The sequence below is a fragment of the Procambarus clarkii genome, chromosome 13 (genome assembly GCF_040958095.1).
Source record: "Procambarus clarkii isolate CNS0578487 chromosome 13, FALCON_Pclarkii_2.0, whole genome shotgun sequence".
In the NCBI taxonomy this organism is placed as follows: domain Eukaryota; kingdom Metazoa; phylum Arthropoda; class Malacostraca; order Decapoda; family Cambaridae; genus Procambarus; species Procambarus clarkii.
This window is the reverse complement of record NC_091162.1, coordinates 16,707,820-16,730,813: the sequence shown is the minus strand read 5'-3', so window position 1 is coordinate 16,730,813 and position 22,994 is coordinate 16,707,820. Positions and strand designations below refer to the sequence as shown.

The following is a 22,994-nucleotide window of genomic DNA, read 5'->3' as shown; positions in this document are numbered from 1 at the left end:
AACTCGCCCCCTCACCTACGATTCTTCTTGAGGTTATCTTGAGATGATTTCGGGGCTTTAGTGTCCCCGCGGCCCGGTCCTCGACCAGGCCTCCACCCCCAGGAAGCAGCCCGTGACAGCTGACTAACACCCAGGTACCTATTTTACTGCTAGGTAGCAGGGGCATAGGATGAAAGAAACTCTGCTCACTGTTTCTCGCCGGCGCCTGGGATTGAACCCAGGACGACAGGATCACAAGTCCAGCGTGCTGTCCGCTCGGCCGACCGGCTCCCTGTAAGGGTAAAGTCTACATGGAAGAACTCAGTTTACAAGAGATAGCAGGATACAAGAGATAGTAAGATACAAATATGTGTGTCCATACGGTGCTGATATCAGTGAATGAGATAAGGAGTATAAATTATGTAGCATCCCACACGCCCACACCCAAGATCATTATGTATTAGAGTGTAAAATCCTTGATAATTATAGAAAGAAATCAGTAGTGTACCACATCAAAATGTTTGGATGTGTGAGAATGGAATGATAAGAATTCTGTCTTTATCATTCTTAAGAGGTACATAGCACTGGCCCAAGATTGTAGTGTATTTGCCCCCCCTCCCCAAGACTGTAATACTAAAATGCGTTTTGTAATAAGTTTTATGAGATGACTGTTGGAGTGATTTCGATGAGATGACTATTGGTGTGTACTTGATACACATGCTTAGAGATCTGTTCTACATATAGTGTTTACCTATCAGTGACTATGGGGGGGGGGGAGTGAGATGTAGCTGTCTTGAAGTCGTTCTCAAGTCGTTCATACCATCTTTGGCACGTGCTGATTACCACAGGAGGTGATTGGAGTACTCGTGCAATGCGGATACATGCTGCGTGTATATATCTTCGTATGTGTAATATATATATATATAGAGAGAGAGGGGGGGGGGAGGAGGTTGGTAAGTTAGTTCCGCTGGCTCCTCTTATCAACAGATAGTACACGACTAATTTCCAGGTCCTTCCCCTCTCTTTTTCCCCCCCTTTCACTTCCTTCTTCTCCTCCTCCTTCCTTCCTTCCCAACGTCTCTTCCCCCCCTCCCCCTCCCCCCTCCCCCCTTCCTATCCCCTTCCCTCAACCATCCCCCACCTCTTACCTGATTGACCTCGGGGACAAAGGCAAGAGAAGGCCTCAAACTAATTGGACCTCTTTCTTTTCCAGAACTGTGAAGACGGTGACCTCGACAACACCTTCCCTACCAGGTGAGTCACACCGTCGCCACCACTCAACACTCCTGGGCCCCAGATTCACGAAACCGCTTACGCAAGCACTTACGAACGTGTACATCTTTCCTCAATCTTTGACGGCTTTGGTTACATTGATTAAACAGTTTACAAGCATGAAAACTTCCCATTCAGCTGTTGTTATTGTTATAAACAGCCTCCCTGGTGCTTCCGAGCTCATTAACTGTTTAATAATTGGAAACAAAGCCGTCAAAGATTGAGAAAAGATGTACAGGTTCGTAAGTGTTTTCGTGAATCTGGTCCCTGGCAAGTGGCTAGTCAACACCAGGAAGTCTTAGAAACACAGTGTTACTTTGTGTCTGTTTAAAATCATAGAGGGAAAAGGGGAGAGAGAAAGGGAGGGAGGGAGAGAGAGAGAGAGAGAGAGAGAGAGAGAGAGAGAGAGAGAGAGAGAGAGAGGGAAGGGGGAGAGATATATTGTAAACAATAAATTAAATGATTTATTGTAAACAGTAAATTAAATGATTTATTGTAAACAATAAATTAAATAAATTGCATGTACTATGTTAATTAAAAGTTTTTTAGTCCTTTTTTTGCGAGGAAACATATTTTGTGAGGACATAAGGTGTTTTACAAAGAGACAAGACTTTTTTTTTTTTGCAAACAGCCATATTTTTTTGCGCCAAGGAGATGAAGCTTGACAAAATTAGAAGAGATATCTCTGAGGAGAGAGTATAAATGGTCCAGCAAAGACAGAATTGTGTTAGTTTGAGATTTTTGAAGATTCCCAATAGCTCCTCGTGTTACGCTTCTCATAGTTCCAGTGTTAGAGGCTGGTGCTGTACACTGATGGGTGTATAAATATATATAGAGAGACCTGCACATCTTCCCAATGGGAAATTTAATTCCGAAAGGTTATCGCCACAACAACAACAACAACTGAGCCACACACACGCACACTGGCGCGGGTTCGATTCCCGCACGAGGCGGGAATCGAATGGGCAGAGTTTCTTTCACCCTATGCCCCATGTTACGTAGCAGTAAATAGGTACCTGGGAGTTAGTCAGCTGTCACGGGCTGCTTCCTGCGTGTGTGTGTGTGTGTGGTGTGGAAAAAAAAGTAGTAAACAGTTGATTGACAGTTGAGAGGCGGGCTGAAAGAGCAAAGCTCAACCCCCGCAAACACAACTAGGTGAATACAACTAGGTGAATAGACAATATGGAGGATGCTGTGGAGAATTGGATGGTACTTTCAGAGTTATTTAAAATGAATGTTTAATTTGAATAATACTGGATAACTTACTTGTCACGGTTTTGGACAAAAGATTTGTTTTAAATAGAATTATTCACTCAGGGAGCTGGGCCTGGTCAGAGACCGGGCCGCGGGAACATTGAACACTGGAACCAACGCAAGGTAACGCAAGGTGGAGGCTAGTCTTTGCTCCTTTCTCGCGTTGACAGTTCTGGGACAATCCAGGATATCGTTCATGGCATCATTTTGTAGCACTACATCTAGTGATTCAGTACTACAGATGTACTACATCTAATGATACAGTACTACAGCTGTACTACACCACCTGCCTTGTAGTTGTTAAGGAATATATGAAGACGATGTAAGGCATGATAATCAGCTACAGGTCGCGTGAAGGCAATAGCAAAGCTACGAGCATATTTTAAACTAATCCCCAGTTCTTTGCCTAACGGAGTTTTGAGAGGTTTAAGTCTTCTCGTTCAAGGACCATTCACGGTAAGCTTAGCTTGAATGGTGTGTGTGTGTGTGTGTGTGTGTGTGTGTGTGTGTGTGTGTGTGTGTGTGTGTGTGTGTGTGTGTGTGTGTGTGTGTGTGTGTGTGTACTCACCTAGTTGTGTTTGCGGGGGTTGAGCTCTGGCTCTTTGGTCCCGCCTCTCAACCGTCAGTCAACAGGTGTACAGATTCCTGAGCCTATTGGGCTCTATCATATCTACACTTGAAACTGTGTATGGAGTCAGCCTCCACCACATCACTTCCTAATGCATTCCATTTGTCAACTACTCTGACACTAAAAAAGTTCTTTGTAATATCTCAGTGGCTCATTTGGGCGCTCAGTTTCCACCTGTGTCCCCTTGTGCGTGTGCCCCCTTGTGTTAAATAGCCTGTCTTTATCTACCCTATCAATTCCCTTGAGAATCTTGAATGTAGTGATCATGTGCAGCATTCCTTTGTTTTGGAGGGTTCTCAAGCCTCGTCATGTTGATATCCGTTTCTGCAGCAGAATCATAAAAATACTGATCCAAGTATGCGGCTCCATTCATTCTATTTTGCTCTGATGAAGGCGATTTAAGCCGAAAACGCGTTTAGCATTCTCCATTTTTCACATGTGGTTTTTCCACAAACACACACACACACACACACACACACACACACACACACACACACACACACACACACACATATATATATATATATATATATATATATATATATATATATATATATATATATATATATATATATATATATATATATAATTATATAACCTAAAAGAGGGTATCACCTCTGGTGCAAGTGTAGGGACCCATAGCCTCGGAGAAGAAAATAAAGAGTACTCAGAGAAGACCTTGTGGATCCTCACTGAACACTTTGATATTTTCTTCTCCTACCACCCCTATTCTTTTGGTATGTGTGTATATATATATCTAACTCTATTTTAAAATTTCATTAGACAAAAAAATCACAAAAAATGGAAGAGTAATATATATATACATATATATATATATATATATATATATATATATATATATATATATATATATATATATATATATATATATATATATATATATATATATATATATATATCCTGTTGAATCTATTGGTGGTGTGTTAAATAGGGAGTCTTCCTGTAGTCGCGTTCCACTTGTTCAGTACAGTCACACAGAAACCAATTCTTGTCAGAGTGTGTGTGTGTGTGCGTGTGTTTGCGTGCCCGCTCTTGTCCATGCATGTGTGATGGCTTATAGAGTTTGGGCAAGGTCATGTTATACATAATGCATGAATATCTGTGTGACGATGTTACCAGTGGTGAGAGAGGGAGAGAGAGAGAGAGAGAGAGAGAGAGAGAGAGAGAGAGAGAGAGAGAGAGAGAGAGAGAGAGAGAGAGAGAGAGAGAGAGAGAGAGAGAGAGGGGAAGGGAATTGTCATGGGAAAGTGCCAAGCCATTACGACTATATAGCACTTGGAAGGGGCCAGGATAAGGATTTGGGATGCTGGAGATGAGTAAGCATCCTTCCTCTCACCGCCTCTCCCCCCCCTTCTCACCGGGGGGGGGGGGTGTTGGTATGATGGCGTGTATTGAGTTTGATTGATGAAGAATGAGCCAGCCTAGAGGTGGCACGGGCATGAATAGCCCCGTAGATGTAGTGAGTGATGTCCGTCCCAGCATCACCAATTCCTTCAACCCGAGATCAACGAAACGTTTGTTGCACATGAGATCAATAAACGTTTGTTGAAGACAAAATAGTATAGAGTATGAGAGTGAGAATTGAGATTTTTTTTTTAAGTTATTTCAGGTGAAATGTTATCCTCAGTTTCCCGTCAACTTATTGTTTCTTAGAAAAAAAAGGTCTACTCTCAGCATACTTGAAATGGTTTTTTAATGTCCCAACCCTTCTGACTGGTCCGTAGAGCGATGACCTCGCTTCTTGCAAGGTCCGGCGTTCGATCCCCCGATAGTCCAAGTGCTTGAACCATCACCAGGCTTGCTATAGTTATTATATAATAATGCCATTTAATGTGTTAGTACAAAGCTGTAAGTACAGGTCTTGAACTAAGTCTTATATATATATATATATATATATATATATATATATATATATATATATATATATATATATATATATATATATATATATGTGTGTGTGTATATCACGAAAATAAACACGTGATTAAGAATGTGACAATGTCAGACCACGGAGGAAAAATGAAACAGGAATTTCCTTAAGTACTTTCGTATATTAAATACATATATATATATGTATTATACATATACATATTATTATACATATGTATTATACATATGTATTATACATTATATATATGTAATATACATATATATATATATGTATTATACATTTCGTATATTTGGACCTTCTGAAGATGTATTTAATATACGAAAGTACTTAAGGAAATTCCTGTTTCATTTTTCCTCCGTGGTCTGACATTGTCATATATATATATATATATATATATATATATATATATATATATATAAAAGCAGGTTTTGTAGCCAGGAATGAACAAAAGAGGTAAATAAAAGCCGTGAACTTAAGCCCATCTTGGTGTTCTCCTCCTCCCCTACGCATCTCCACAAAAGCCTTCAAAACTAAAGAATTCACCCTAATCTTTCCCCTCACAAAAGCCACACACACAAAAAAATCCCCAAAAGCTAAAAAAAAAAAATAAAACTATCTTTACAAAACGGAAATAGCTTTCGCGGATACATAAATGTCTTGTAAAAAAACAGAAAAAAAAAAGTTTTCATTCGTGTGATAACATTTACATGTATAAAAGAGGGAGGAACCGCAAGGAATGAAATAATGATATAATGAGGGGTAAAAGTGGTTACAGGGAGGGAACACAGGAAGATTATAATGAAAGGAATAGTTAAAGAAATGTGAGCAGGCAGAAGAGGGGAGGCAGAGAGAGAGAGAGAGAGAGAGAGAGAGAGAGAGAGAGAGAGAGAGAGAGAGAGAGAGAGAGAGAGAGAGAGAGGGAGAGAGAGGGAGGTAGGTAGGTAGGTACAGAGACACAAAGACAAAGAGAAAAGGGAAGAGACAGACAGAGTGAGACAGAGGAAGAACAGCAGGAGAGGTTAAAAATAAGAAGATAAAAGGGGTCAAGAAATATAAAGGTAAATAAGATAAGATAACCAAGGGTCCGTTGTTAGGGGGAGATTGTTTCATTGTTGTGGTGATTGTTTCATTGTTGTGGTGATTGTTTCATTGTTGTGGTGATTGTTTCATTGTTGTGGTGATTGTTTCATTGTTGTGGTGATTGTTTCATTGTTGTGGTGATTGTTTCATTGTTGTGGTGATTGTTTCATTGTTGTGGTGATTGTTTCATTGTTGTGGTGGTGATTGTTTCATTGTGGTGGTGGTGATTGTTTCATTGTTGTGGTGATTGTTTCATTGTTGTGGTGATTGTTTCATTGTTGTGGTGATTGTTTCATTGTGGTGGTGATTGTTTCATTGTTGTGGTGATTGTTTCATTGTGGTGGTGATTGTTTCATTGTTGTGGTGATTGTTTCATTGTTGTGGTGATTGTTTCATTGTTGTGGTGATTGTTTCATTGTGGTGGTGGTGATTGTTTCATTGTGGTGGTGGTGATTGTTTCATTGTGGTGGTGATTGTTTCATTGTGGTGGTGGTGATTGTTTCATTGTGGTGGTGATTGTTTCATTGTGGTGGTGGTGATTGTTTCATTGTGGTGGTGATTATTTCATTGTGGTGGTGGTGATTGTTTCATTGTGGTGGTGATTGTTTCATTGTGGTGGTGATTGTTTCATTGTTGTGGTGATTGTTTCATTGTGGTGGTGATTGTTTCATTGTGGTGGTGGTGATTGTTTCATTGTGGTGGTGGTGATTGTTTCATTGTGGTGGTGATTGTTTCATTGTGGTGGTGGTGATTGTTTCATTGTGGTGGTGATTGTTTCATTGTTGTGGTGGTGATTGTTTCATTGTTGTGATTGTTTCATTGTTGTGATTGTTTCATTGTTGTGATTGTTTCATTGTGGTGGCGATTGTTTCAATGTTGTGATTGTTTCATTGTTGTGATTGTTTCATTGTGGTGGCGATTGTTTCATTGTGGTGGTGGTGATTGTTTTATTGTTGTGGTGATTGTTTCATTGTTGTGATTGTTTCATTGTTGTGATTGTTTCATTGTGGTGGTGATTGTTTCATTGTTGTGATTGTTTCATTGTTGTGATTGTTTCATTGTTGTGATTGTTTCATTGTTGTGATTGTTTCATTGTTGTGATTGTTTCATTGTGGTGGTGATTGTTTCATTGTTGTGATTGTTTCATTGTTGTGATTGTTTTATTGTTGTGGTGATTGTTTCATTGTTGTGATTGTTTCATTGTTGTGATTGTTTCATTGTGGTGGTGATTGTTTCATTGTGGTGGTGGTGATTGTTTTATTGTTGTGGTGATTGTTTCTTTCCTGTAGTGATTGTGTGTGTGTGGGCACTTGACGGCGCACAAGGAGAGCTGTGAACGACTTAAGTGTCCCAGCGACAAGCTCATTACCGGGTAACTATTCAGCTCGTCGCCCTAATAGCACGTCGCCCTAATAGCACGTCGCAAATTTGACGTATACGCTACCAAAGAACCCCCCCTCCCCCCCGCCAAGAAATTGTCGGGCTAGAAAATGGAAGCGGTTCGCGAAATTGACATATTGTCCCGTTTTCTGTTTTGGGTCCTCTGGGAGGTTTGGATAAAGGGACTTTAGTACGACGTTTTCTTAACGTTGGGGGAACCTTAGGATGACGGGCTGGACTGTTTTGTTGAACAACTATAATTGAATAAGACGCAACAGCGTATTCTTGAGCGTATTCAAGAAGAGATCAAGTCAAGTGTTACTTTAAATTTAGCGAGGTGTGGGGCTTAGCTATTGCTTCTTACCTATTGGTGCTTGTAACGAGTGAGACTTAACTCTTAGGTTCCGCATCCTCACATTGTTTTTTTTTTTTTGTTATTTCCTGTGCTTAATCCTCCGGATATTCTAGTTCTTCCTTTACCGTAGCTGCTTAAAGTGTGTGTGTGTGTGTGTGTGTGTGTGTGTGTGTGTGTGTGTGTGTGTGTGTGTGTGTGTGTGTGTGTGTGTGTGTGTGTGTGTGTGTGTGTACTCACCTAGTTGTGTTTGCGGGGGGTGAGCTCTGGCTCTTTGGTCCCGCCTCTCAACCGTCAATCAACAGGTGTACAGATTCCTGAGCCTATTGGGCTCAGAGGTGTGTGTGTGTGTGTGTGTGTGTGTGTGTGTGTGTGTGTGTGTGTGTGTGTGTGTGTGTGTGTGTGTGTGTGTACTCACCTAGTTGTGTTTGCGGGGGGTGAGCTCTGGCTCTTTGGTCCCGCCTCTCAACCGTCAATCAACAGGTGTACAGATTCCTGAGCCTATTGGGCTCAGAGGTGTGTGTGTGTGTGTGTGTGTGTGTGTGTGTGTGTGTGTGTGTGTGTGTGTGTGTGTGTGTGTGTGTGTGTGTGGCTTTCAACACCTCTTTCTTCCAGTTCGAATCCACTTGTTCATAACACTCACCTAATTGTGCTTGCGGGGGTTGAGCTCTGGCTCTTTGGTCCCGCCTCTCAACTGTCAATCAACTGATGTACAGATTCCTGAGCCTACTGGGCTCTATCATATTTACATTTGAAACTGTGTATGGAGTCAGCCTCCACTACTCTACTTACTACACTACTTACTCTACTGTGCCTTGTCCAATTGGTCTATATCCCTCAGTATCTTTCACACCGTGGTCATGTGTGTGGCCCTTGCATCTCCTAGTCTTGCTAGATTTCCCTCCTTTACACCAAGGTACTTCATCCCTTAGTGTCTTTACATCTAGTAATTGTCTTGTAGCAAGTGTCTGAGCGTCTTGTGTTTTCCTAGAGTTTGAAAGGTGTAGATTCCATGCAGGAGCTTCATGTTTCTAGGACTGGTCTCACGTAGGTTCATGTAAACTGTGCTCCATTCTGGTAAACTTGACGTTGTATTTCACGCTCATGTCCACCTTTTTCTCTGATTTCCGTTACTGGATACACATCTTTTGCTGCAATATCCTTTCTTTCTCCTCCCCCTTCTTTATTCAAAATATTTTGCATTTGCATAGGATTGAACTCTAGTAGCCATTTGTCTGCTCTCATCTAACCGCGAGCTGCAAAAGCTGCTTAAGTTTGATCAGGACGTGAACCAGAAAGACCAGTGGGACTTAAAGCCACGGAAGGGGGGGGGGAGAGGTCGGGGGGAAAGGGGGGGGGGGAATTGGGGGTTTCCCAGAAAAAAATATAAAGGTAGTCCCCCTAACAGAATCCACCATGGAGATCTGGTTGAGGATCCTCCCCCCCCCCCCCTGTGATCCATTAGAGGTGATCGATCTACCACTCTTAGAGACCTTCCGAGAGAAGCCACTTCGAAGCGGGGAATTCCAAGTATTATCGATCTCCCTCCCTTTTGTCTTTGCCTCGGCCGGCCGGCCGCTGAGGCTGGCCGAGATGATTCTAAAGGCAGTCAGGGCCCCTTAACTTTGCCGTAATAAGCGTGGGAAGGCGAAGTCTCGAGTCCACCCGCCGGTATAACCCGGAATTAATACCTTCTTGAAGGGCGTGTGGTTGGAGGAGAGGGGGTGGGTGGGGGTGTGTATTGTGGATGGGGTTGATGAGTATGGGTTGGCTGGGCATGGGATATCAGGGGTGTAGGGTGGGTTATCATGGGGGTGTAGCGTGGGTTATCAGGGGTGTAGGGTGGGTTATCATGGGGGTGTAGGGTGGGTTATCAGGGGGGTGTAGGGTGGGTTATCAGGGGTGTAGGGTGGGTTATCATGGGGGTGTAGGGTGGGTTATCAGGGGGGTGTAGGGTGGGTTATCAGGGGTGTAGGGTGGGTTATCAGGGGTGTAGGGTGGGTTATCAGGGGTGTAGGGTGGGTTATCATGGGGGTGTAGGGTGGGTTATCAGGGGTGTAGGGTGGGTTATCATGGGGGGTGTAGGGTGGGTTATCAGGGGTGTAGGGTGGGTTATCATGGGGGTGTAGGGTGGGTTATCAGGGGTGTAGGGTGGGTTATCATGGGGGTGTAGGGTAGGTTATCATGAGGGTGTAGGGTAGGTTATCATGAGGGTGTAGCGTGAGTTATCAGGGGTGCATGGTAGATTGACAAGACCCCAGAGATGTTGGCCTCTATAGGAGAGTCGACGAAGGTTGTGACCAAGAAGAGGTGAAGGAAAGGGAGAGACACAGGTGCAAAAGGAAGGGAAGGTGGTGGAGACAAAGGAGAGGAAAACAGGAAAGAGCGAGAGAGAGAGAGAGAGAGAGAGAGAGAGAGAGAGAGAGAGAGAGAGAGAGAGAGAGAGAGAGAGAGAGAGAGAGAGAGAGAGAGAGAGAGAGAGAGAAGGGAGGAAATGGGATGGGATACAGTGGCTCTACGCCTCTCTCTCTCTCAATACGTATTCGGCCTGCAGCCTCACCCAGCTCCCATCTCTCAAGTTAATGACAGTTTTAACAACAGCACAAGCATCTTGGGCAATATTAAGCGAACAGCACTGCTACGACGGGGTATCAATGCCAGATCTAGACTAATGGTCCTGTCTCTCCCAGGAGTTTAGAATCTAGTTCAGTCTGCATTGATCTAAACGACTTAGCTGAAACAGATTCGTCCTTGTCGGTGGTGTTAGTATGAGGATGGCTGAGGATTTACCTGTGGTCTGTTTCGAGCGTTCTATAGCTTTCCCGGTGATAGTTCCACGCCTGCAGAGACCTATGCAGACTTGGTACATCGACGGCCTTTGAGCAGGGTCGGCGTTCGATCCCCGATGGTCCAAGTGGGGTTTGTTCAACGTTCCTAGCCTCGCGTCCTCATGCCGCAGCTCTTAGTCTGTCTCGTATCCCTCGCGTGTGCGCTGTGTAGTCATATTGGCTTAGCACCTCCTTAATGTAATCACTTTGAAAGTCGTTTGTTGCAACTTACTGAAGAGATTAGCCACTATTCTAGGCAATTTTTCTGAAGTTCATAATGTTCTCTGATGTTCATATTGCTCTGTGATGTTTGTATAGTGTGGTATGGCGTTCGTGAGGTGTTCTGTGATGTTCATAGTGCTCTGTAGTGTTCAGACAATGTTTTGATGTTCATATAGTGTTATATGGTGTTCATGCAGTGTTCTATGGTGGTTATACTGTATTCTGTGATAATACAATGTTCTCTGATGTTCACAGTGTTCTCCGCTGTTCATACACTGTTCTACGATGTTCATACAGTGTCTGCCAATCTTCCTACAGCGTTCTCCGATGTTCACTGTTCTCTGACGTTCGAGCAGCGTTCCCTGTGTCTGTGTATATATATATATATATATATATATATATATATATATATATATATATATATATATATATATATATATATATATATTCTTCTTGAGGTTATCTTGAGATGATTTCGGGGCTTAGCGTCCCCGCGGCCCGGTCCCGTCGAGGCCTCTGTTGCCCCCCCCCCTCCCAGGAAGCAGCCCCCGTAGCAGCTGTCTTAACTCCCAGGTACCTTTTTACTGCTAAGGCAACATGATGCATCAGGGTGAAAGAAACATTTTGCCCCATTTGTCTTCGCCTCCACCGGGGATCGAACTCGGAACATCAGGACTACGAATCCGAAGCGCTGTCTACCCAGCTGTCAGGGATCGAATTAGATGAGAGAAGGAGTTGCCGGATATGTCAATAAATGATGATATTGTTGCATATGATTGCACTCGGAGATACAAGGAAATCGGGAGTACAAGAACTCCCAGAACCCCTATCAACCAGGTATCAACCAGGTATCACAATGACAATGACCTTTGAGTACTCAGAACGCCGGTTCGATCCCCCAATATACTGCTGTAGCAATGGATGGGTCGCATTCCACTCAGAGATGAGCGAGCGTGACTATCTCTATAACTTTAGATTTACACATAATTATACCATTTAAAAAACACGTAAATAAGTATGAATATGCCCCCCCCCCCAAAAAAAAAAAGAGCGTGCTTGGTATGGTTACCCATTGACGTCACTAGACGCCGTAACGTCGTCAAAGAGACGCTTCGAATATATAAACTACGAGCGAATTCACAGTAATTCCGGCAAAGTTATGGTAATTATCTTTCCCCCTTAACCTCAGCTAAACACCTGAAGCGGTACGCACTTCTAGCCTCTGGCCTCTAGTTAGCCCTTGGTGAATCAGACACCTGGAGCCGCTTTACGATCTCCGGGCACCTCAGTTATCCGGCTGGCTTCCTGTATCCGGCCTCTTGCGTTACTAGTAAGGGGGGGGTATATAACATTTTTTAGAAACTATGTGTCCTATTGCAGGCGACGAGTCTAACGTGGCTGAAGTATGTTGACCAGACTACATACTAGAAGGTGAAGGGACGACGACGACGTTTCGGTCCGTCCTGGACCATTCTCAAGTCGATTGTCGTGAGACAATCGACTTGAGAATGAATGGTCCAGGACAGACCGAAACGTCGTCGTCCTTTCACCTTCTACTGTGTGGTCTAGTCAATATGTATCCTATTGCGTTATTGCTAGCCATTTAACACACCTAACCATTTCTAGCCTCTATCCTGAAACCTGACCTGATGTATAGTATATATATATACGACGTAGGACGTTATATGACGTTCCGGGCTCACCATAGCCCGTGCTACTTGGACATTTCGTTCTCAGTAGCTAACTCTAAAGCAGCAACAACGTTATATGACGTCATATAACGTCACAATATGCGTGTGGGGGTTCTGGGTATAGACCCCCACTGGTTGATGCACGCATTGCAAACCTCCGCCTATCATGCCTCTAGATCCTATATGTATAGGAAATCCTAGAGTTATTCGAGTAAAAGATTCCAGCCATTTTACACCCGCAAGATAAGGTAAGATAAGGTAAGGATGTTAAGGAATGTCAAGCTGTTCACTTGAGACAGTTAAGCAAGTCCCAGCTGTGTCTGGGTACAAGTGACAGGAAGAACAACCCAGCGGGTTTTCTTCCTATTGGGGAGTGTTGTTGTATTTCGATTCTGTGTTTTTCTGATATCCGAGATCTTCACTTGTGCTGTTTTGTTGTCCGTATCGGAACTGATTGCGAGACAGCTCCTGTTGGCCCATACGAGGCAGCTCCATCTTATTATAATTCATCTTATGAATTATTCAATTTATCCCATTGTTTCGTGTTCTGTCTTGTGTTGATACTTTTAATACTCTATTAATATCCCCCTTGTTATGTAGATTCTATGATACCAGCACCGGTTCTATGATATAAGGTTCAGGTTCAGTCGCTTCGTTTGTGCCTGTAATTTGCATGAACCAAAAAATTATTTTAAGCAGCTTAGCGCATCGTGTTGGAGTTTTTAATTCGACTTTCCTGTATTTTATTCTCGATTGAGTTTATTGTTCAGTACTCACACGAGTTATTCATGTATAAAGGTTTGAGAATGGTAGGTTTAATGTTTGCTGAGATCGGGTGGCGTATGGTGCGGAAGTTATTTGGCAATGTGAGGCAGGGTCGGAGCCGGTCGGCCGAGCGGACAGCACGCTGGACTTGTGATCCTGTGGTCCTGGGTTCGATCCCAGGCGCCGGCGAGAAACAATGGGCAGAGTTTCTGTCACCCTATGCCCCTGTTACCTAGCAGTAAAATAGGTACCTGGGTGTTAGTCAGCTGTCACAGGCTGCTTCCTGGGGGTGGAGGCCTGGTCGAGGACCGGGCCGCGGGGACACTAAAGCCCCGAAATCATCTCAAGATAACCTCAAGATAACCTCAAGGGTATCCCCATCTCCTTTAGAAGCGCCTGACGTCTCCAGCATGCATTCGTTGACCGCACTTTGGCAGTTATTAAGGTTAAGAGGGAATTCAAGCCCCCCCCCCCCTCTCCAACCCCCCCCCCCCCACAAAAAATTAATCTATAAAACTCCAGATAGTAATCTAAATAGAATATTGGGATTTTATTTTTCTAGACACGTTAGCAAAAAGATGTTTCAGTCTTCTTCTTCAAGTTTGTCTTGCCCCTTGTTAGGCCCCCCCCCATTTAGATTATGTAGTTCAGTAGTTTGGTCTTTATTCTATAACCTTAACAAAAATTTCACTTAAGCGCGTATACAGATAAGGATACCTGTATATTTCCCCCCCCCCCCCCTGTTGATTGACTGACGGTTGAGAGGCGGGACCAAGGAGCCAGAGCTCAACCCCCGCAAGCACAATTAGGTGAGTACAGATAAGGATGACTCCTCATATCTACATTTACTCATTGATGTAAACACGTTAGTGTGATTTCATTTCATTATTATTTAACAGATGAATTGCAGGAATTGGAAACCTCTCTATGAAGAGAGATTTAACCAAAAAAATAAAAAAAAAGTTTCATGTAAATGCTCTATATATAAATGTAGATAAATGTATAGTAAATGTATAGAGTAAAATGTGACACGAGTAGAGTATATAAGAGATGAACCAAAGGGGATATAGCAGAAGATATCAATAAGGTTTTAAATATATCAACACACACACACAAAAAAAAAACACGATATAACAAGACTTATATAACCGCCTTCTGAGGTTATCTTTATTGAAATTTGTTTACATGCTTACTAGGTGCTGTTACCCGGCGGTTCCCGGGTCGACCCAGTCTATGGGCTGTGTCTCTGTCTCGCTCTCTATCTTTGTCGTTTGTCTCTGTATGTCTGTCTCGTGTGTGTGTGTGTGTGTGTGTGTGTGTGTGTGTGTGTGTGTGTGTGTGTGTGTGAGTGTGAGTGTGTGTGTGTGTGTGAGTGTGTGTGTGTGTGTGTGTGTGTGTGTGTGTGAGTGTGTGTGTGTGTGTGTGTGTGAGTGTGAGTGTGTGTGTGCGTGTGTGTGTGTGTGTGTGTGTGTGTGTGTGTGTGTGTGTGTGTGTGTGTGTGAGTGTGAGTGTGTGTGTGTGTGTGTGAGTGTGTGTGTGTGTGTGTGTGTGTGTGTCTGTGTGTGTGTGTGTGTGTGTGAGTGTGAGTGTGTGTGTCACTCATCGTCTGTGTCTATTTTTCATGTTGTTTTACTCTTGTATGTCTCTATGTCTTTCCCATTACCAGTTTGCAGCGCAGGTGTGTGAGGGGGAGGACTGACACAAGGGTGGAAGCGTTTGGGCTAGCTTTGGGGAGAGTATGACATCATGAATACACATCTCAGGATAATACAGGCATAGTATTATATAATTTTTTGTTTGTATGTTTTGTTGGCAACAATGCATAATGTTTTACACTATTGCCAGAAAATCATAGACAAAATATACACAATTCGAAGTTCAATTTATGATACTAAAGATTGTGTGTGTAGAGAGGGGGGGGGGGGGTTCCATTGGAACCTGTCATGTGGCACTCGTTTCATTTATGCCAACCAGACCCAACCATGTTGGGCACATACCCGAGAGTAATTACTGGTAAAAAGTTGTGTGAAGCCAGCCTCGGATAGACAAACATTCCAACTTGAAGACATAGATACACTAACAGCAAATGACAAAATAATAATTATAATATTAACTTATAATAATATTGATTCCGAGGAAGTGTTTGAAAGTGGAAACTAGGCAAATAACCCCAAATGCCAAAAGCATATATAATCACCTAGCGTCTAAACTTCGTAGCGCTGGAGAAATCGATGTCTATCAGTCACTCATGCAATCCCAGCGTGGAAGTGATAGATCCCAAGGTTGTGAGCAGCACATGGTAACTTTTACCCTTCGTCCCGGAGCTCCTTGCTGTACCATTAACGTATATTATTTATAGAAGTCTTCCCCCAGATCAGCTCGGTCGTTCACAGGGCCGGCAGTTGGTCCGAACTTGTGCGTCGCACAGTCATTTGCCGCGCGAAATATATTTTTAAATAGCTTGCCATCTCACACACGTTTTCTATAAGCCTACACACACACACACACACACATACACACATTATATATGTATTTACTAGCTGTGCCCGGCCACGCGTTGCTGTGGCTCAGCAACCTCCCCTCTGTCTCCCAGTCCTCCCCACCTTTCTCCATTCCCCTGTCCCCTCGTCCACACCATCCCCAACTCCCCGTCCCCTCGTCCCCACCATCCCCAACGCCCCGTCCCCTCGTCCTCCCCATTATTACCCTCTCCCCTGTCCCCTCATCCTCCTCACCATCCCCCTACTCCCGTCCCCTCGTCCTCCCCACCATTCCCCTCTACCTCGTCCAATTTTCTCATGTTCCCATCAGAAAAATGGGAACATCAAATGATCTGATGTTCCCATCACTGAACAATAAGAATAACAGTTAAAAAACGAATTGAAACAAAAATGAAAAAAATAAAAAAAATAAACTATACTCACGAAATGAACTATATGGTAAACAACACAGCTCAATTCCAACACAATGTCACATAAAATAATTAAATCAAAATGAAAATAAATCGAAATCAATGAAAATTCATTTTATCAGTGAAATTGGAAACACTGAAATGGACTCATAACATATTTAGTATAGCGTGTGTTGCTATTACGTGCAACAGATGGTGCTGTTTAAAAAACAACATGTTTTTACTGGTCACAGGTGTGGCATCTATATAGTAGGTAAATAAAAACACGCGTGTATTCAAGCGGAACGTTGTGTCTAAATTTCAAAGCGATCAGTGAAGAAATTTCGGAGATTACAGCATGTGTTACTCTTACGTCCAACAGATGGCGCTGTTTAAAAATAAATATCATGTTTTTTTTCCTGTTATAGGTGCGAATGGAACGTTGTGTGAAAATTTCAAAGCAATCGGTGAAGAACTTTCGGAGATTAGCGATTTTGAACAAACGAAAATTTACATTTTCCTGAGACTGATGGATGCCTACTACTACTAATGTGTGTGTGTACTCACCTAATTGTACTCACCTAATTGTGCGTCTCCCATTGCGTCTCCCATTGCGTCTCCCATTGTGCGTCTCCTAATTGTGTGTGTGTGTGTGTGTGTGTGTGTGTGTGTGTGTGTGTGTGTGTGTGTGTGTGTGTGTGTGTGTGTGTGTGTACTCACCTATTTGTGCTTGCGGGGGTTGAGCTTTGGCTCTTTGGTCCCGATGTGTGTGTGTGTGTGTGTGTAATGTAAGAGAGAATGATTTTGTATTTGTGTAAAGTTGGAGGCCACATGCTTGGGCTAGCCTTACCCAAATTTGCAGGGGAAACGGTCTAAGGTACGGGACGGACATAGGCTGGTCGGGGTAGCCCTAAGCTAAATGATTTAGGAAATATTATTAATTATTGACAGCCCCCCCCCCTACTATCCGATTCTCAGGGATTCAATTCTGGTCAAGGGGGAAATATTGATGGGGATGCCCTAAGAGTTTTTCGTTATCAGAAAATATGATATCCTTAATTAATACAGTATTATCATGGCTCCCTAACACTATTTTGAAAGGGGGGAGGGAGGGGGAAGGGTAGGGGGGGGGGTGAGAGGGCAACTGGGTACCGCCTAGTTGTGAGGTCCCTTTGTCTCGGTGGAGAAAACAACTGGCACTCGGGGGGGGGGGGGAGGATTTTAACTTCCCCCCGGGTGCCACTCTCGTTCCTGTCTTGTTCAGTAGCAACTCTAACTACCTGCACCACTGCATGTTGTTGTTGTTGTTTAAGATTTGCTACTTGGAACAAAAAGTTCGAAGTAGCACGGGCTATGGTGAGCCCGTAGTGGACTTTTTTCTCAGCCGTTCAACATAGCCACCACTCTGAACAAAGAAGCTTATCACTTGTGAACGGTCTTCAGAACAAAACAATAAACTATGTACTAACTACCGCGGAGTTGGTAATTAGACCAGCCTAACTATCTATCTTTCTAAGTTTAATAAAGCATAATAAAGTTTACAGATGAACTTTAGAATCCGTCGCGCGTGTAAAATAATAACGGCGCGGACGTCTCAGTGTAACTTAGTTATTAATACAAAATAGGGTGATAAAAATAGGGGGGGGGGGACAGTGTAAGGATTAATTTAAAATATTGAGTTATCATATAATTGTTTTTCCTCGTTTGTAGATTGTATAGTGATACCCATTACAGAGTGAATAGTTATGCCCATTGGAGAGTGAATAGTTATGCCCATTTCAGTGGGAATAGTTATGCCCATTACAGAGTGAAGAGTTATGCCCATTACAGAGTGAATAGCCGTACCCATTACAGAAACCCCATCCGTTATGCATCTTAAAAATAATGGAGAAAGATCTCACGTTAAAGGCTAGAGAGAGAGAGAGAGAGAGAGAGAGAGAGAGAGAGAGAGAGAGAGAGAGAGAGGAGGGGTTGAGGCAGTGCTCTCTGTAGTGGGGGGTAGGGGAATCGTGGGGGAGCTTGATGGGGGGGGCGACGCCTTGCAGGAGGTATGAGGGAGGGGAAAGGGGAGAGGGGGGGGGAGAGAACGGGTTGAGGGAGAGAAGGAATGGGCAACAGGGTACAAAGAAGGTGGGAGAATGGGGGGGGGGGGTTTACCCATGGGTAAGGGGGGGGTGAGGGAGGGTGCTGAGGGAGAGAATGAGGTAAGGGAGGGAAGGGAGGTGTTAGGGAGGAAAAAGTGACCAGCTGGGTCAACAGGTGGGACGGAGCCAGCTGGTCAACAGGTGGGACGCAGCCAGCTGGGTCAACAGGTGGGAAGGAGCCAGCTGGGTCAACAGGTGGGACGCAGCCAGCTGGGTCAACAGGTGGGACGCAGCCAGTTGAGTCAACAGGTGGGAAGGAGCCAGCTGGGTCAACAGGTGGGACGCAGCCAGTTGAGTCAACAGGTGGGAAGGAGCCAGCTGAGTCAACAGGTAGGACGCAGCCAGTTGAGTCAACAGGTGGGAAGGAGCCAGCTGGGTCAACAGGTGGGACGCAGACAGTTGAGTCAACAGGTGGGAAGGAGCCAGCTGAGTCAACAGGTAGGACGCAGCCAGTTGAGTCAACAGGTAGGACGCAGCCAGTTGAGTCAACAGGTGGGAAGGAGCCAGCTGGGTCAACAGGTGGGACGCAGCCAGCTGGGTCAACAGGTGGGACGCAGCCAGCTGGGTCAACAGGTGGGACGCAGCCAGCTGGGTCAACAGATGCGACCCAACCAGCTGGGTCAACAGGTGGGACACGACCATGGACACCAATCCAACCTACCACACGAAGTTAATGATCCACTGTATTACAGTTGGCCTTACTGTAGTGTACGCAATGTATTGTGTTGTATTTTTGCTGTATTTTGCAGTACAGTTGTGCTGTATTGTCTTCAAGAGATCCTCCAGTTGTTCCTCGTTTCGTCAGAGTCCTGTTGCGTATTGTCGTCTGTGAGAGAGGGAGGGTATGGGTAAGGAAGGGAAGGGAAGGTCTTGGGGTAAGGCTGGAAGAGAGGGAGAGAGGGGAGAGGAGGAGGAGGAAGAAGGGAGTGTTGGAGAGGGGGAGGGGAATATGGCGGCCACAGACATTTCCTCAACACACGCCACCGACACATGGCAAGGTTTTTTAGCCTCCTGTTGCACGCGCGGCTCCGTCTCCTCTTTCCTGCAGCTGCCCATCACCCCCCCCACACCCCCCCCCCTCACACACCCACAACCCCCCACACACGCCCACACCCCCCACACACACCCACCCCCACACAGCAAACCACACACACACACACACACACACACACACACACACACACACACACACACACACACACACACACACACACACACACACACACACACACACACACACACGCACGCCCACCCTCACCCCCCCCCCACACACACCCCCCCTCACCCCACACACCCACAAGGAACAGTAGAAAGCCTAGTCAAAACAACAGTGGTGGTAGTAGTATTAGGGCATAAGAGTAACAGTAGCAGTTAACGGTAGCAGTTAACAGTAGAATTGATGACAACGGTAGCAGGTAACAGTACCAATAGTACTGATGTCAACAGAAGGAACAATATTATCACCTGTAGTAACAGTAGCGGAAATTGAGAGTGAAAATTGTGAAAAGTTGATTCATGAGTGTATAAGTGTGTGTGTTTCTATACAAATACACACCAGTTTGATTCTTTAAATGGATACTCAATTATAATTGACTTAGTTTACAATGAACTTCCCACCGTTATATTCGAACGTACGAAAGATGACCGTAGAAGGACCTGTTGACCCAAACGAGGCCAATATGTAATTGGTATATGCTTAAAACGAACCATCGAGCCTAAGCTTGACTTGACTTGAGCAAGGTTTAATCCCAGAGGCACACATTAACACGATACCATCAGCGGCATATGCCAAAACCGGCCAACCCACTACCGCATTGAAACCGGAGTCAAAGAACCCGGATTCTCCTATACATATAACCTGGTTGAACTGTACTAATGACGCTAGATGCTTCGACACAGTGTCGGGAGTCGATACCTTGAACGGCCGGAGCCCAGGAACTGAAACACGGTGCTGCCAACACTTAAGAATTATGTAAACCAGGCCAATTGAACTGAAGGAGTTTGTTCCGCATGAACAAATTATCTGGGAACAAATTCTGGGAGTGTTTATGGGTAGAAGCAGGAGCTAACTAGGCCTGGTTGGGGACCGGGCCGCGGGGAGGTTGAGCCCCGAAATCATCGCAAAAGTAATTGCTAGGCGGCGTTGATTATATGGCAACATCGGCCACGCCATATGTATATATATATATATGTGTGTGTGTCTCTTGCCGCTCGATTGAGGTTAGTTGCGATTGAAAGATTGACGAAACAGGTTGGGCAAGACTAGGTTAGTTCGATGATTGTGCCCCTGGAGGTGGTTGGGGGGGGGGAACCTATATACCACCTAGGCCACCTAGGCTACGTAGCACCTACGTAGGTGAAACCTAGGTAATGGAGCCCTGTATACACCTCTTGCCTATTAGTATTAAGTCCCAAGTAATCCCTTTATCAATGTTTTTCCACTCTAGGGGTATTTGATGGCGCTTAATGGGGGGTTGTTAACATTGTCACAACCCCCTCGTGTGTGTGTGTGAGGTTGTTATAATGTTAATGTATAATGAGGTGTCGTTGGTGTGGGGGGTTTGTGTTTTGTAGAGGGAGGGGGGGTAGTGGTGGGGGGTGGTGGTGAGTTGTTGTGGTGGTGGTGGTGGCGAGTTGTGGTGGTGGTGGCGAGTTGTTGTGGTGGTGGTGGTGAGTTGTTGTGGTGGTGGTGGCGAGTTGTGGTGGTGGTGGCGAGTTGTTGTGGTGGTGAGTTGTTGTTGTGGTGGTGGTGGTGGTGGTGGCGAGTTGTTGTGGTGGTGAGTTGTTGTGGTGGTGGTGGTGAGTTGTTGTGGTGGTGGTGGCGAGTTGTGGTGGTGGTGGTGGCGAGTTGTGGTGGTGGTGGCGAGTTGTTGTGGTGGTGGCGAGTTGTTGTGGTGGTGGTGGTGGCGAGTTGTTGTGGTGGTGGTGGTGGTGAGTTGTTGTGGTGGTGGTGGTGAGTTGTTGTTGTTGTGGTGGTGGTGGTGGTGGTGTGTGTGTGTGTGTGTGTGTGTGTGTGTGTGTGTGTGTGTGTGTGTGTGTGTGTGTGTATGTGTGTGGTGGTAGTAGTGGTAGTAGGGGGGAGGGTGTGTGTGTAGGGGGGGGGTGGTAGGGTCTGGTAGCTAAGTAACTTTATACGCGCTCGTGCCGCTCTGGGGGAGCTGGGGGGGGGGGAGGAGGGGAAAGATGGTGTGTGGCATTCTGCTTGGCACCCCCCTGGCACTCTTCTGTTGTTGTGGCGATACTACGTGAAGGAGTCGCCTGGGCGGATGGCACTGTACACCTCCACCAAGTTACGTGGTAATTGGTTCCACAAATCAACTTCCTTGTTACCGAACCAGTATTTACCCATGTCTTTACCAGTATTTACCCATGTATTTACCAGTATTTACCCATGATGGCACTTGGTGGTTGATAAGGGGGGTGAGGGGATATAGTTACAAGTTATAACTATTATAACTTATAAGTTATAAGCTACTGTTGTTTAATGGCTGTGTGGTTGATGGTATTGGGTGATGATAGGCCCATCATCCTGTTGATGGCGATGGGTTGGTATTTAGCATGTTAGAGATGATGGGGTAGTTGATGGGGTGCCCCCTGGGCTGGGGGTGAGGGGGGGGCGGAAGGGGGGGAGGGGTTCAGAGGAATTGCAAGTAGTGATCATCTGTTGACACTGGCACAGGGAGTAGTGTGGAGAGTTGGCACTCTGCATCCCCCCAGCCACTACAGTCAGTCACGCCCACAGTCAATCACGCCCACAGTCGGCTACGCCCACAGTCACGCCCACTAATGCTCCCACAACCAGTCACACCACCCAGATCAACGTGTCAGACACCAAGACCAACGTGTCAGACGCCCAGACCAACGTGTCAGACGCCCAGACCAACGTGTCAGACGCCCAGACCAACGTGTCAGACGCCCAGACCAACGTGTCAGACACCCAGACCAACGTGTCAGACGCCCAGACCAGCGTGTCAGACGCCCAGACCAACGTGTCAGACGCCCAGACCAGCGTGTCAGACGCCCAGATCAACGTGTCAGACGCCCACGGACCAACCTTCACTCTCTCACCCTGAATTACTGTTCGGCATGTTGGATGGTGGACGGGACGTGCTTGAAGGTGATGGTACGTCCTGACACTCCATCCTGACACCCCATCCTGACACCTTTCAGACACCCCCGCCCCTCCTGACACCCCATCCTGACACCTTTCAGACACCCCCGCCCCTCCTGACACCCCATCCTGACACCTTTCAGACACCCCGCCCCTCCTGACACCCCATCCTGACACCTTTCAGACACCCCCGCCCCTCCTGACACCCCATCCTGACACCTTTCAGACACCCCCGCCCCTCCTGACACCTTTCAGACACCCCCGCCCCTCCTGACACCTTTCAGACACCCCCGCCCCTCCTGACACCCCATCCTGACACCTTTCAGACACCCCGCCCCTCCTGACACCCCGCCCCTCCTGACACCCCATCCTGACACCTTTCAGACACCCCCGCCCCTCCTGACACCCCATCCTGACACCTTTCAGACACCCCGCCCCTCCTGACACCCCATCCTGACACCTTTCAGACACCCCGCCCCTCCTGAC

At 45.4% G+C, this 22,994-nt stretch overlaps 2 protein-coding genes across 19 annotated transcripts in view; both read left to right on the top strand.

The window, feature by feature from the left end:
* LOC123752823 (uncharacterized) overlaps positions 1 to 22,470 on the top strand; it is a 26,440-nt gene extending 3,970 nt beyond the window's left edge. Inside the window, exon 2 of the mRNA XM_069323970.1 lies at positions 22,115 to 22,470. Within this exon, the coding sequence (XP_069180071.1) occupies positions 22,115 to 22,470 (356 nt within the window). The remainder of the gene's footprint in view (positions 1 to 22,114) is intronic.
* The window catches only part of Mef2 (myocyte enhancer factor 2), a 653,808-nt gene that overhangs the window by 513,234 nt on the left and 117,580 nt on the right, over positions 1 to 22,994 (top strand). For 16 of the 18 annotated variants that reach the window (XM_069323723.1, XM_069323711.1, XM_069323718.1 and 13 more), the window contains one exon: positions 1,193 to 1,233. The exons of 1 other annotated variant lie outside the window; for it this stretch is intronic. The gene's annotated coding sequence lies outside the window, so the exon portion shown is untranslated. Of the gene's footprint in view, positions 1 to 1,192; positions 1,234 to 15,034; positions 15,137 to 22,994 lie in introns of those variants that run through there. One more of the 18 variants, XM_069323727.1, reaches the window with a different exon arrangement.